This window comes from Ranitomeya variabilis, chromosome 1, assembly GCF_051348905.1.
Source record: "Ranitomeya variabilis isolate aRanVar5 chromosome 1, aRanVar5.hap1, whole genome shotgun sequence".
NCBI lineage: Eukaryota > Metazoa > Chordata > Amphibia > Anura > Dendrobatidae > Ranitomeya > Ranitomeya variabilis.
In genome coordinates, this window is record NC_135232.1 from 670,832,047 (window position 1) to 670,845,360 (window position 13,314).

General features: G+C 41.5%; 1 protein-coding gene across 5 annotated transcripts in view; it reads left to right on the forward strand.

Annotated features, from left to right (window-relative positions):
* SPTBN5 (spectrin beta, non-erythrocytic 5) overlaps positions 1-13,314 on the forward strand; it is a 445,401-nt gene that overhangs the window by 161,642 nt on the left and 270,445 nt on the right. For all 5 annotated transcript variants that reach the window (XM_077264001.1, XM_077264014.1, XM_077264022.1 and 2 more), the window contains exons 21-22: positions 2,427-2,597; positions 9,276-9,440. In XM_077264001.1, coding sequence (XP_077120116.1) covers positions 2,427-2,597; positions 9,276-9,440 — 336 coding nt within the window. The remainder of the gene's footprint in view (positions 1-2,426; positions 2,598-9,275; positions 9,441-13,314) is intronic.

Below are 13,314 nucleotides of genomic sequence, written 5' to 3' on the forward strand. Positions count from 1 at the left end.
CAAATGGGGAACTCCAGACATCGACCTAATGGCATCCAGACTCAACCACAAGGTTCCGCAGTTTGTGTCCAGGTCCCGCTAGCAATCGGATTCGATGCACTAGCGATATTTTAGGCACAGTTCTCCATTCCGTACCTGTTTCCACCTCTACCGCTGATCCCCAGGGAAGTCAAAAAGATAAAGGTGGATGAAATTCCTGTGATCTTCTTCGCCCCGGTTTGGCCTCGGAGACCCTGGTACGTGGAGTTGGTCAACCTTCTAGCGGACACACCATGGAGACTCACGGATTGTCCGGACATTTTGTCGCAGGGGCCCCTCTTCCACCAGAGTTCTCAGTTGCTCAATTTAACTGCATGGCCGTTGAAGCCACGGTTTTGAAATCAGCTGGTTTCTCCGATCAGGTCATCCAAACTATGATCAAGGCAAGGAAGCCTTTGTCTTCCCGAACTTACCACCAAACATGGAAAGCATACTTCCGCTGGTGTGAAGCTCACCAAACCGCTCCAATGGCGTTTCATCTCCCATCCATCTTGTCCTTTCTACAGTCGGGTCTGGGGTCCGAACTGTCCCTTAGTACTATCAAGGCACAGGTTTTGGTTTTGTCAGTCCTGTTCCAAAGGAATTTGGCCATTCGCAGACAGCTCAAAACTTTCATCCGTTCCCCCTTACCAGCCCCCAGTGGATCCCTGGGACATTAATTTGGTACTTGTCGTATTACAGCAGTCTCTTTCACATTCCTTTCCTGTAAGGTCGCTTTTCTGGTCACTATGACTTCAGTTAGATGGGTTTCTGAGTTAGCAGCGGTTTCTTGTCATTCCCCTTACATGATTTTTCACCAGGACCAGGAGGTCCTACGTCCGGTTCCATCCTTTCTTCCCAAGGTGGTTTCCGGTTTTCATCTGAATGAGGACATTGTGCTTCCATCTTTTTGTCCATCTCTGTCTCACCCCCGAGAGCGGTCATTGCACAAACTGGATCTAGTAAGAGCTCTACGTATTTATTTGTCCAGAACTGAGCCTTTCCGGCACTCAGATTATCTGTTCATTATCCCAGAGGGTTCACGAAGGGGTCTTCCTGCAACCCGGTCTACCATTGCTCAATGGATCCGTTCCATCGTTCTGGAAGCTTACTGTCTAAGAGGTAGGGCACGCCCACTGAGGATTACGGCACACTCCATGTGTTCGGTGGGGGCCTCCTCCGCAGTACGCCATCAGGCATCGGCCTCGCAGCTCTGCAAGGCTGCTATATGGGCTTCCATCCATACCTTTACTAAGTTCTACAGGGTTCACAATCATGCTTCATCTGATGCGAACCTTGGTAGAAAGGTCCTGCAAACGGAAGTGGCCTAAGTTCTGACTTGAGGGTATTATACTTCTTCCCACCCTTGGGACTGCTTTGGGACATCCCATGGTTTCCTGTGTCCCCCAATGAAGTGAGAGAGAAAACTAGATTTTGGATACTCATTGTAAAATCTAATTCTCAGAGCCTTCATTGGGGGACACAGCACCTGCCCTTGTTTAATGTTGTATCAGGTTCTGTTATCTGTTACTTTTGTTCTGTTATGTTCTCTGCTTCTCCTACTGCTTTCTCACTAACTGATTAGCTTTCTGCCAGTTGGTGGGTATATACTGCTGGGGAGGAGCTAACCCTTTTATTGCATAATAATAATAATGTCAACCTCCTAGTGGCCGCAGCATAAACCATGGTTTCCTGTGTCCCCCAATGAAGGCTCTGAGAAACAGATTTTACGGTGAGTTTTTCTGGAGCTCACTATTTGAAATCTCTACTTGCAGTCCAACTGGACATTTCTTCAGAGTCTTCTCTGAGAGTGTGCACTTTCACTCCTCCATCCCAGATGCTGGCAATTACAACTCAGCAGCTGATCTAATAGCCTGGCAGTCTCAGATGCTGCCAAGCTCTGATTGGAAAATCTGGGAGGGAAGTATGAAAAATTAAGAAACATCTGGTTGGATTACAAAACACAGATTTCACATTCTGCGCTCCAAAAGAAACAAATATGAATATCTCTGCAATTGAGCAACGCAGCATAAAACGAAAAAGAGTGTCATAATCAGGGGAGCTCAGGGAGTTTTGGAAGTTGTTTAACTAAATTTTCTTTGAGCAAGTGACAGATCCTCTTTAAACAGCTGGGGTGAGCATTACGATCAGACTACACTTGTGATATGTAGTACCTTTTATTTTCTTATAAAGTGGAAAAAAACTTTGCATATCTGATAAAAATCTCATGCATAGCACTAATGAAAATGGATCAATTTTTTTCATGTACAAAAAAGATTAACATCTGAATGAAGCCTTAGTCAAAAGTGGAAAATCACTTTAATAATGATCAATATTGCCTATTTTCGAAAATGTGCATTCATTTTCTTGATCCTGATTAAACATTCCTGTTTGTACCTTGTTTAAAGGAATTTAATCGCGATGCCACAGAACTGTTGGTGTGGATGGATGAGAAGTATAAAATTGCCCTCGATGAATCATATCGGGACCCATCTAATATCCTGCGTAAATTAAAGTGGCACGAAACTGCTGAGCGAGAGATGGATGCCAACCAAGTGCGTTTTGAGGATTTAGTAAAGGTGAGAATATGAAAAAATGTTCTCAGCCTATATAAGAAAATGAAAAAAAAAATCCTTAGTACATTAACATGTAACTGTTCAATAGCCAATTTACTCTATATGATATAGTAGCAATAAATGTCAAACCACTTTAAATGTGATCTTCTGAAGTATATATTTTATTGATGCATGTATAAATATTAAAAAACATGATAATGACCTTTACAAAAAAAAAAAAAAAATGCTAGAAAAGCCAGAAGGCACAAAAGAAGAGGGGAAGACTTTGTGGTCCAGAGACCATTTATAAAATGCCACAGATAGGGATAAGATAATTTTACAGAGCAAAAAAGTATTATGCATAGACAGTCCAGGATCGCCTAATAATTATTATTAAACAACAAAAGGAACACTTAAAGACATATTTAAAAACATTTAAAAAGTCAAAAGGCCGCAAACATTCTAATAAAGTCTTGCAAAAGTATAGCTATCGCCAAGCCTCATCTGCTAATGAATACCAACAAGACTGTAAACAACATTAATGAGAATGATGTAATATCATAATTAGTTCGTCTTTAGAAATGTAAAATACCGCTACTCCTAACCAAATTTTAGAAAAATCCAAGAAATTTAAAGATAAAAAACGGTACCAACTCCTACCAATGCCCCAATAATGGGCAAATAAAGCTATGTTCATACGTTGCGTTTTTGCAGCATTTTTTTTTTTGCTGCGTTTTCTTATGCAAATTTTTTGTTGCGTTTTACAGTACCAGCAAAGTCTATGAGATTTCAGAAATCTCAGGCACAATTTTTTTTTCTCTGACTGTTTTATCAAAAAGCTGCTTTTTGCACAGTGCAACATGTCACTTCTTTCAGCATTTTGTGCAGCGTTTTTCACCCATTGAAAGCAATAGGTAATGCAAAAAAAAGCTGAAAAAAACGCAGGTATCAGGTTTTGCTGTGTTTTTTATGCCAAAACCTGATGAAGTTGAATCAGATAATTTTTTTTCTGCACTAAACTTTATCAGCATGCAAGAGACAAATGTACCCTGACAAAAATGCAACAATAAAAGGGCTGCAGAAACTAAGTAAAAAAAGCAACAAAAACTAAGCAAAACCTCCTTTTTGTAAGCAGCTTAAACATTGCATTAAAAAAAAATGCAGCAAAAACGCAACGTGTGACCATAGCCTTAAATGTTTTTTTTTGGTTTACCAATGATCAGAGTGAAACTGTGCCCAGCAACTAGAATATGTAATATAGAAAGGTATCCACAATAGATGGTATCATAATAACAGTAGGAGTGCCGAACACAAATACAGACCTAACCTCCGGTCCAATATCCTGGTTTGTAATGAGGAATACTGTCTTAGGCCGATTTCACACGTCAGTGGCTCCGGTACGTGAGGTGACAGTTTCCTCACGTACCGGAGACACTGACACACGTAGACCCATAAAAATCAATGCATCTGTGCAGATGTCATTGATTTTTTGTGGACCGTGTCTCCGTGTGCCAAACACGGAGACATGTCAGTGTTCGTGGGAGCGTATTAAAGTCAATGGGTCCGTGTAAAACACGGACCACACACGGACCTTCTCCGTGTGCAGTCCGTGTGGCATGCAGGAGACAGCGCTACAGTAAGCGCTGTCCCCCCCACTGGTGCTGAATCCGCGATTCATATGTTCCCTGCAGCAGCGTTTGCTGCAGAGAAAATATGAATAATAGTGTTTAAAATAAAGATCTATGTGTCCGACCCCCTCCCACCCCCTGTGCGCCCCCCAGCTGTTCTGAAAATACTCACCCGCCTCACTCGCAGTGTTCTGTGCTGGCCGCCCCTTCTACTGTATGCGGTCACGTGGGGCCGACGATTAGAGTCATGAATATGTGGCTCCACCTCCCATAGGGGTGGAGCCGCCTATTCATGACTGTAAATGAGCGGCCCCACGTGACCGCATACAGGAGAAGATGGGGCCAGACCAGGAAGCAGCGACAGCCAACGAGGGAGCGGGTGAGTATTTTTAGAACAGCGGGGGGGGGGCGCACAGGGGGTGGGAGGGCGGGGGACACATAGATCTTTATTTTAAACACTATTATTCATATTTTCTCTGCAGCAAACGCTGCTGCAGGGAACATATGAATTGCGGATTCAGCACCAGATGCTGGTAGTACGTGTGGTACCCAGCACGGTGCGTGTGGTACCCAGTGGGCACACGGGCGGCACACGTGTGCCACACTGATGTTCACCAGAAACGCAGGGGCACACGGACACGGATAATTCCGGTACCGATTGTTTCCGGTACCGGAATTATCTGGACGTGTGGGACAGCCCTTAGGCTAAGTTCACATTGCTTTAAAGCAGCCCGTTCAACACATGCGTTAAACGGGCTTCGTTAAAACGCAAACTGCCGAAATGTGATCACGCTAGCGCGGAGATCTAGCAGATGCTCTATCTGTGCTAGCGGTGACGGACCCGGAAACGCTGCAGCCTGCGTCCCAGGGTCCGTCACTCAATGACGGCACATCGCTATGGGTGTGTGCGAGCGATGCATCCGAAATAGGGCTTAATGGCAGCGTTAACGGACTGCGTTACACCGCGTTATGCCACGGTGTAACACAGTCCATCTAACGGAATATAACGTAATGTGAACCCAGCCTTATTGTATAAGGCAAAAATAAACGGAAGGATGGGCTCACTCTGATCGTTGGTAAACCATAGCCAAAAAAACATTATATTTGGTCATTATTGTGGCATTGGTAGGTTTTAGTACTGATTATTTTTGTTCTATTTCTTGTATAATGTGGTTATGAGTAATGGTATTATTAATGGTACAATATATTTGTAATGACAAGCGAATTATGATATTACATCATTCTCATTAATGTTGTTTGCAATCTTGTTGGCATTTATTGAGCAGCAGATGAGGCTAGGAGATCGCCATACTTTTGCACACATTTATTAGAATGTTTGTAGCCTTTTGGCTTTTTAAAATGCTTTTAAATATGTCTTTAAATGTTCCTTTGTTGTTTAATAAAAATTATTATAATTTATTGATTGTATTATTAATAAAAAGCCATCAGAAAGGTAGTAAGATAGACTCACTACCAAATATCACCCAAGGGACGGAGGGAGCCACTCATCCTCCTGACATCTATTTTGAGTTGTGGCTTTATCTGCAATGTAAAGCACACTTCATTTTATTAATTTTCAAGCCTTACAGTTATTCTTTAATTCTCCCTGTCAGTAATCCACAATCTTCCCATGTGCCACAATTAGGCTAGGTTCACATTGCGTTAGTGGGTGATCGCTAACGGACAGCGTTGCATGGCGAAAATGTCGCAATTAACGCCATGCAATGGGTCCGTTAGCGCACCCATTGACAGCAATGTTGTTTCAGCCTGAAGCGCATCGCTAGCGCGTGCCTTTTTCGGCTCGTGCTAGCGATGTGCCGTTCTTTTGTGGCACGCCGCAGACGCTGCAAGCAGCGTCCGCGGCGCGCCCAAGGTCCGTTCCCCGCTCTCGCAGATCGGGGATCTGCGAGAGCGGGGACGTTAGCGCGACCCCTAAACGCGGCCCCTACAAATACATTGCGTTAGCGCAATCCGCTAGCGCTAAACGGATTGCCCTAACGCAATGTGAACCTAGCCTTAGTGATTGTCATGTATATCCAGCTGTAATTTTGAAACCCTCAAATAAATTCTTTTGCCATTCTCTGGATTAATTTAGCAAGATTATATGTTGAATTTAGTGAAGTATTTCTATAGCTTAAAATGTAATAAAAATGTTTCCTATACAAGTCCGCTAGCTCACCAAGGTAACCACTTTGGAATCTGATGTTTGCTCTGTAAATGGCATCTGTGTGCACTGCAAATATTGACTTTCCGATGACTGGTTTTACCTACAATTATCAGCCGCTAATGCTGGCGTGCGTGTGCCAAATGCAACAAATTATGGTATTCTGCCTCACCTCGAATTTGGAACTGCTTAATAAATTACATTTCTTGTACATGGTGGTATTCTTTTTATATTACTTTATTTTTTTAAACAGTTTGCCTGAAATTCAATGTTACTTATGTTGTTGTGTTTCTGAACCAGTACACATAAGATTATAATCCATGTGTTCATTATGAAGCCGTTACATCAGAAGCACTTTTGGTAGGATTTTTGGAAGAAAGTAGCTGTGTTTTCTCTACTTGTCATCTGTTTTAAGGTCTGTGCACTTGTTAAGTATTTGCAGCAGACATTTCTGCACCAAAAATGTGTCTATTGGCAGAGAAATCGCTGTGTAAAATAAATGGATTTTTGTGTGCAGTTTTTATGCTTTTTTTATTCATATTTTGCCATTTATTTAAATAGGTGAAAAATGCAGCAAAAACACTTTAACCCCTTTATGACCTTGGACGTATAGATACTTCCAAGGTCTTCTCCCTGCATTTCATGCGGGCTCTAACACTGAGCCCGACTCTTTCCCCGCACATGACAGCTGATTTGATCAGCTGTCATGTGCCCCTAACAGCCGTGGGTGGAATTGCGATCCACCCATTGCTGTTAACATGTTAAATGCCACTTTTAAACTCTGACAGCGGCATTTAATTTGTGCAAAGCAGAAGCGTGTCATATGACCCACCCTCCGGCGAACCTTTCACATGATCGCAGGGCGCCAACGGGTTGGCAGGACAGCCAGTGGTCTACAGAAGACCTCCATGCCTGTGGTTGAAAACCTCTTATGAATGCCTCTTCATGGCCAGCGTTCATAGGAGATGATGATAGAGGGCTGAATCCCTCTATGTGTAACACAGGCAATCGGATGATTGCAGCTTCAAGTTTGCTAAGGGAAGTATTGAAGCAAGTAAAAAGTAAGAAAAAAGTTTTATAAAATATAAAAAAAAACATAATTTAAAATAGCTCTTTTTTGCCTGATTCAAAATTAAACAGTAAAAAATACACATATTTGGTATAGCTGCTTTCAGAATCACACGATTTATCAAAATATAAAGTAAATTAATCCGATCGGTAAGCAGCGAACGACAAAAAAAACAAAAACACCAGAATTACATTTTTTGGTTGGCCCCAGATTGCGAAAAATGAGGATGCTAACGCTCTCAGAAAATGGCGCCATTTTGTTTTTTCTTACAAACGTTGGATTGTTTTTTCACCACTTAAATAGAAAAGAGCGTATATATGTTTGCTATCTACAAACTCATAATGACTTGGAGAATCATAATGGCAGGTCAGTTTTAGCATTTAGTGAACATGGTAAACAACAAAACACCACCATTGTGGAATTGCACTTTTATTTTGCAATTTTACCGTATTTGAATTTTTTTCCCATTTTCCAGGACACTGTATGGTAAAATCAATGGTGTCATTCAAAAGTACTACTCATCCTGCAAAAAACAAGCCCTTACATGCCCATATTGAAATGAAAATAAAACAGTTATGGCTCTTGGCAGAAGGGGAGGTAAAAAACGAAAGTACAAAAACGGAAAATCGTGCTAAAGATAACCTTGATTCCATTTAATCTTTAAGAGGAAGCTTATAGTTTTCCTATGTTTTCATGGTGGAATCTACTGCACCCTAGCACCTTAGACCCTGTTTGCACTGTGTTTATGCAGTGCATGTGGAGGGTAATTCTGAATAGCTCAAAAACTGATCCCTGAAAAACTGGATTCAGACTTAACGCTCTATGTAGACGGCAATTACACACACTGAGTCCAAATAAACTGTTTGTTCTTCTGTTTCCATCTTTTCAGATGGTCACAAAAACGTAGTCTACGTAGTCCTGATATGGCTCAGAGTTGTAAATGAAGTACTTTGTGCCACTGTTAAATTCTTAGTTCTGCCTCTGGCTGTGAATCAACCTTTTTGCAACATGTTTGCACTGACATGAAATTCTGCCATGTTGTCTGTAGACAAGTAAAAGCATTTACTGTAGTTTAATTTTTACAACTATTACATATATAATTTTCATAAGGCTAATACACAATCATTTATTTATTCTAATATTAAAGAGGAATTCCTAAAAAATTGTTATGTCCTACCCAGCGGTTAAAGGTATAACTTGCTGATCGCTGGGTGTCCCACCACTATACCACCAAACAATCCCGAGATTGGGACTTTAGAACCCTGAGAATGGTGCTCTGCAGCCCCCTCTTGAATGGAGCTGAGGTGCACATGCATACAGTGCTTGGATTTCTCCGACAATGAATGGAGAAGAGGCTGAGTAGGCACACCCCCACTTCGTTCGGGAGGGAGCTGCTGTGCACCATTTTCAGGGTTCCCAACCCCAGAATTGCTGGTGGCCCCAGTAGTAGGACCTCTAAGTCATTCCCTATGCAATGGATAAAAGATAACTTGACTGTTTGGGGTAGTAAACCTTTAAATAGCAACATTATCCATTAAAAATTTAGCTAGACAGCTGTATATAACCTGAAAATTGTTATTATACAGAACCATCGCCTTCTTTTCGCATCAATGGCGTTGCTTACTGATTCCCAGAAAGTATATGGAGATATAGGGAAACAAAATGAAGCTCATACAAGCAACACATTGTAACTATAGCTTACAATGAGTCCTGAAGTGTTGACATTTAAAAAAAAAAAATGATTGTGGTCAATTGGTTCAGCACGGTTTTTCTTGTATGGTTAACACACAGTGATTTGAGTATTTTCACGCTATCATCCCTATGTATTTATTTGGTGACAGGTCGGACAGCAACTGCTAAGAGAAAATCATTATGAAAAAAAATCCATCGAACTGAAGATGCTGGAAGTCACGAAGAAGTGGCAAGACTTGAAGAAGAAGATGGCTGATAGAGGAGACAAGTTGAGGCAAGCAGGACAGCAGGAGCAACTGATGGAGTTGCTGCAGGTCAGACATTAACCATATAAACTTGGGCTCTAAATTATGAAACCCCCAATTTATTGAAAGAATTTAGGTCCAATGATCAACCATTTTGCACTCCTAAAGAGGTGGAGACTGGATGGAGAGGTAGTTATCCATACATGTAACTTTATTGTAGATAGGTCCAATGTCTAATACAAAAAAGAGGAACCCAGCAATCCCAAGAAAAATATATAAATTCATATTTTATTGAAAATCCTTAAAAACATGGTAAAGGATAGAAAAAAAGGTGGAAGGATGGATGAAAAATTGATAACCTCACATGTACGATGCATTTGACCTAACTAGTTCTTAATCATAGAGAAAAAGGGGGTGGTGGGGGAAACAATTTGTGGAACCCACAAGACACAACCAAATGATCCAATATAATGATTAGAAAAAGATTTTTATTAAACATAAGGTACAGGATACAGACAACATGGGGAACGTATGCAGCCCCGGACAAAAAGTGCAGTGTGCAAAAAAAAGGCGCTATGACCTGGACAAACCACACTACATATAAATGTATTAATATACTCTGCTCACAAATTGGAATATAGCATAAATCATATTGCTACTGATATATTACACTCCCAAAGTGTTTGTTGCAATGTATGATATTACGGTGCCTAAGTATAAACAACCAGAATCCGTAGATAAGCCACATCTTTATCCATTAAATTTGCACAGTGTGCCTAATTGAATTCCGTGGCTTATAGCATACAATACTGGTGCACGTGGCGCTAAGGAAAATAAGCTGCCACACAAAATAGGAATCGGCATTCGAAGTTTACCTTAAAGAGCAGCGGCACCGTGTGTGGGCGTTCAGGGCAGCGCAAACCCAACGCGCGTTTCTGAGTTAAACTCCTTCGTCAGGGGATGAGTAAGTTACTGAAAATGCCGAGTTAAAATAGCCGCTACACCGGAAGTGGCGGTGATGCGTGTACCGGAAGTGACGCTTGTGCAGCCATGACAACCCGGGATGCCAGGAGGCGTCGGCGTCAGACGGAGGGAGGAGACTTGTAAAGTCACCACTCCCACCTGGAGACGCTGAAAGCCACTGGGCGCACCGAGGCAGGGCCCACAAGCGTACACGGTTGCACCATCACCTACCTCCTGCCTCCACATCTACCTATCTCTTATATGGGGGAAAACCAGGATGAAAATAAAAATGCATGACGTCACTGTAGTCCACTCAGAAAAATTGCCAGTCACATCCGTCTATATTTTGGTTATATCTATTGGTGGGTGGTGAATCATGGGGAAGAGGGGGGTGCATCTATAGTTTGTATCACTTATATAGATACATTAGCCATCAGGCCCACTCATCATATATATAATTATTGGATATTATTGGGCGCCTATAAAATTATTAACGTGACCTACCCATGAAAACTATATGTTTCCAACACCCCCATAATACAATGAATCACCCAGATGTAACCCAAAATAGTGAATACCAAGAATAAGTCGCTAAAAGGGCAAAAAGTGATTGAACCAAACCATACGGCTCATAAAGGAATCATATTTCATAATTAGCGTGTATTATAACTCATAACTTGCCATCTATACAACACTTTTATCATTCATGTTGTTCAAGAATCCATATGGACACCATGCCCTAACATGCACTGAAAGCTACAATAGAACGTTATGCATACATGTACTGACAATTTATAAAAAATACTTATTGACTATATGCATTCAATATATCAACATAGGTGCTCCCGTACTACTTTCTCTTCTTCCCCATGCTCTTGTTGATTAGCCGAAGTATAAGAACCAGGGACGAGAAGGAGGAGGTGAGGGAACCAGGGGGGAAGATTTCCAAATACCCGCCACAATCCAATAATGTGTAGAGGACAATCTAAAAATAAGTAAAAGAAAAAGATTAAGTTAAAAACAAGCTACACCACATAGTTGCCCGACGTCGCATCGCCTCCATAGTGGACTGTGGATCACAGAAATGGCGCATAACTTATATTCTCATTCAATCCCCGAGGGTACACCTTGTTCAAGGTCCATATCCAACGTGTTTCGAGTTGTGCCAACCGTTGTGAGATCTTACCTCCACGAATTCCTACATCAATCATGTCAATTCCTTTGACTAATAGTCCGCTACTGTCACAATTATGGTGTGCCTTAAAGTGTCTAGGCAGTGTTTTAAGAGTAGATGTATCCTCTACTTTAGCAGCTGCCTCGATGCCTAAGACATGTTCCCTGACTCTCACCTTCAACTGTCTCGTGGTCAAACCCACATATATTAGAGAACAGGGACAGGTTGCATAATAAATACATATAAAGTTTGTGGACGTACATGTAATATATTTCCTTATTTTAAATAGTCTCCTCCCAGACGAATCTAAGAATGAATCATCCCTAGTGATGTTTGCGCAAGCCACACAATGGCCGCATGTTGTGCATCCGCCTCTTTTTCTAGATCTAAACTCACTAAGGAATATTTTGGGAGGATCTCCCACATAGTGGCTCCGTACTAAGTGGTCACACAGATTTTTTGCTCTCCAATATGTAACAATTGGTCTATCTGAAATAAATTTGTTGATTATGGGATCGGTCTTTAGAATTGGCCATGATCTCTCCAGAGCGCCATGGACTTGTTCAGATCTAGAGTTGAAGTTAGTGATAAACCTGACCTTGTCGGCACCTTGTTCCTCCCTTCCTGCCCCATACAATAGGGTGTTTCTATTCTATGTTTAGCCCGGAGGTATGTCTTCTTGATCATACGGTTACTGTACCCTCGCGCTCTAAAGCGATTTTTGAAGTCACTGGCTTGTGCTTCAAATTCTACATCTGTTGAACAAATGCGCCTCAGACGTAAAAACTGGCCAATAGGTACTGACCGTATCATATGCGCCGGATCCAAAAACTCCACCTTATCCCTGTCGACTGTTGCCGTCAAAAAAATATTCTGTCCATTATTATTGAGTTTCTGCGGGAAATAATTTGTGGAGATTATCATCATAAAACAGTTGTTTATACAGTAATGAACGGGCAAATATATGAAGATCTTTGATAGTAGAGAAATTGTCAAAACCCGCCACCGGCGAAAAAGACAGACCTCTAGTCAGCACTAAAACTTAATCATAGCCTGGCCTTGCTATTAAGAACTAGTTAGTTCGAAACGCATTATGATATTATCAATTTTTCATCCATCCCCCCACTTTTTTCTATTCTTTACCATGTTTATAAGGTTTTTAAATAATATGTGAAATTGTATACAGTATTTATTTTTCTTGGGATTGCTGGATTCCTTTTTTTGCCAAGTACTCCACCCAGTGACCAGCTGAGATTTCATCATCCATGCATTCCTCAACAAATTTGTGAATCCATGACCTACACCAGACAGTGGGAGAACTGATTAATATTTTTCTTCTTTTTTATCTAAGCCCCAAAACTGGAATCCTAACCAATCAGACATTTATGCCAAATACTGTCCAAGGTGTAAATGCCCCTTAATTATTATTTTAATACTGTCCAAGGTGGAAATGCCCCTTAATTATTATTTTTGCCCTTAGAAGAGGTTCATTTGGATCATGTGCCCGGATGTAAAGGGTTAGGAACAAAGATAAGTGAATAGATTCCCAGGACCAGTGGACCGGTCAATAATTGCATGGCTTCTGGATGGGAGTTCTGTGAATCTCCACCTACCTGCTGGCATCCCTGGCTCATCTTTTGATTAGCCGGCCTGTAGAAATGTCCTTGTTGCACCATGAAGCACACATGATATTGCGTTGGGCCTGTTAATCAAAATAGAAGCTCCAAACAAAGACATTTTTGAAGTTTGCCGGGCTCCCATCCAGCAGCCATGCAACATTTACCTGCCTCCTGGGCCAGGGTGCTG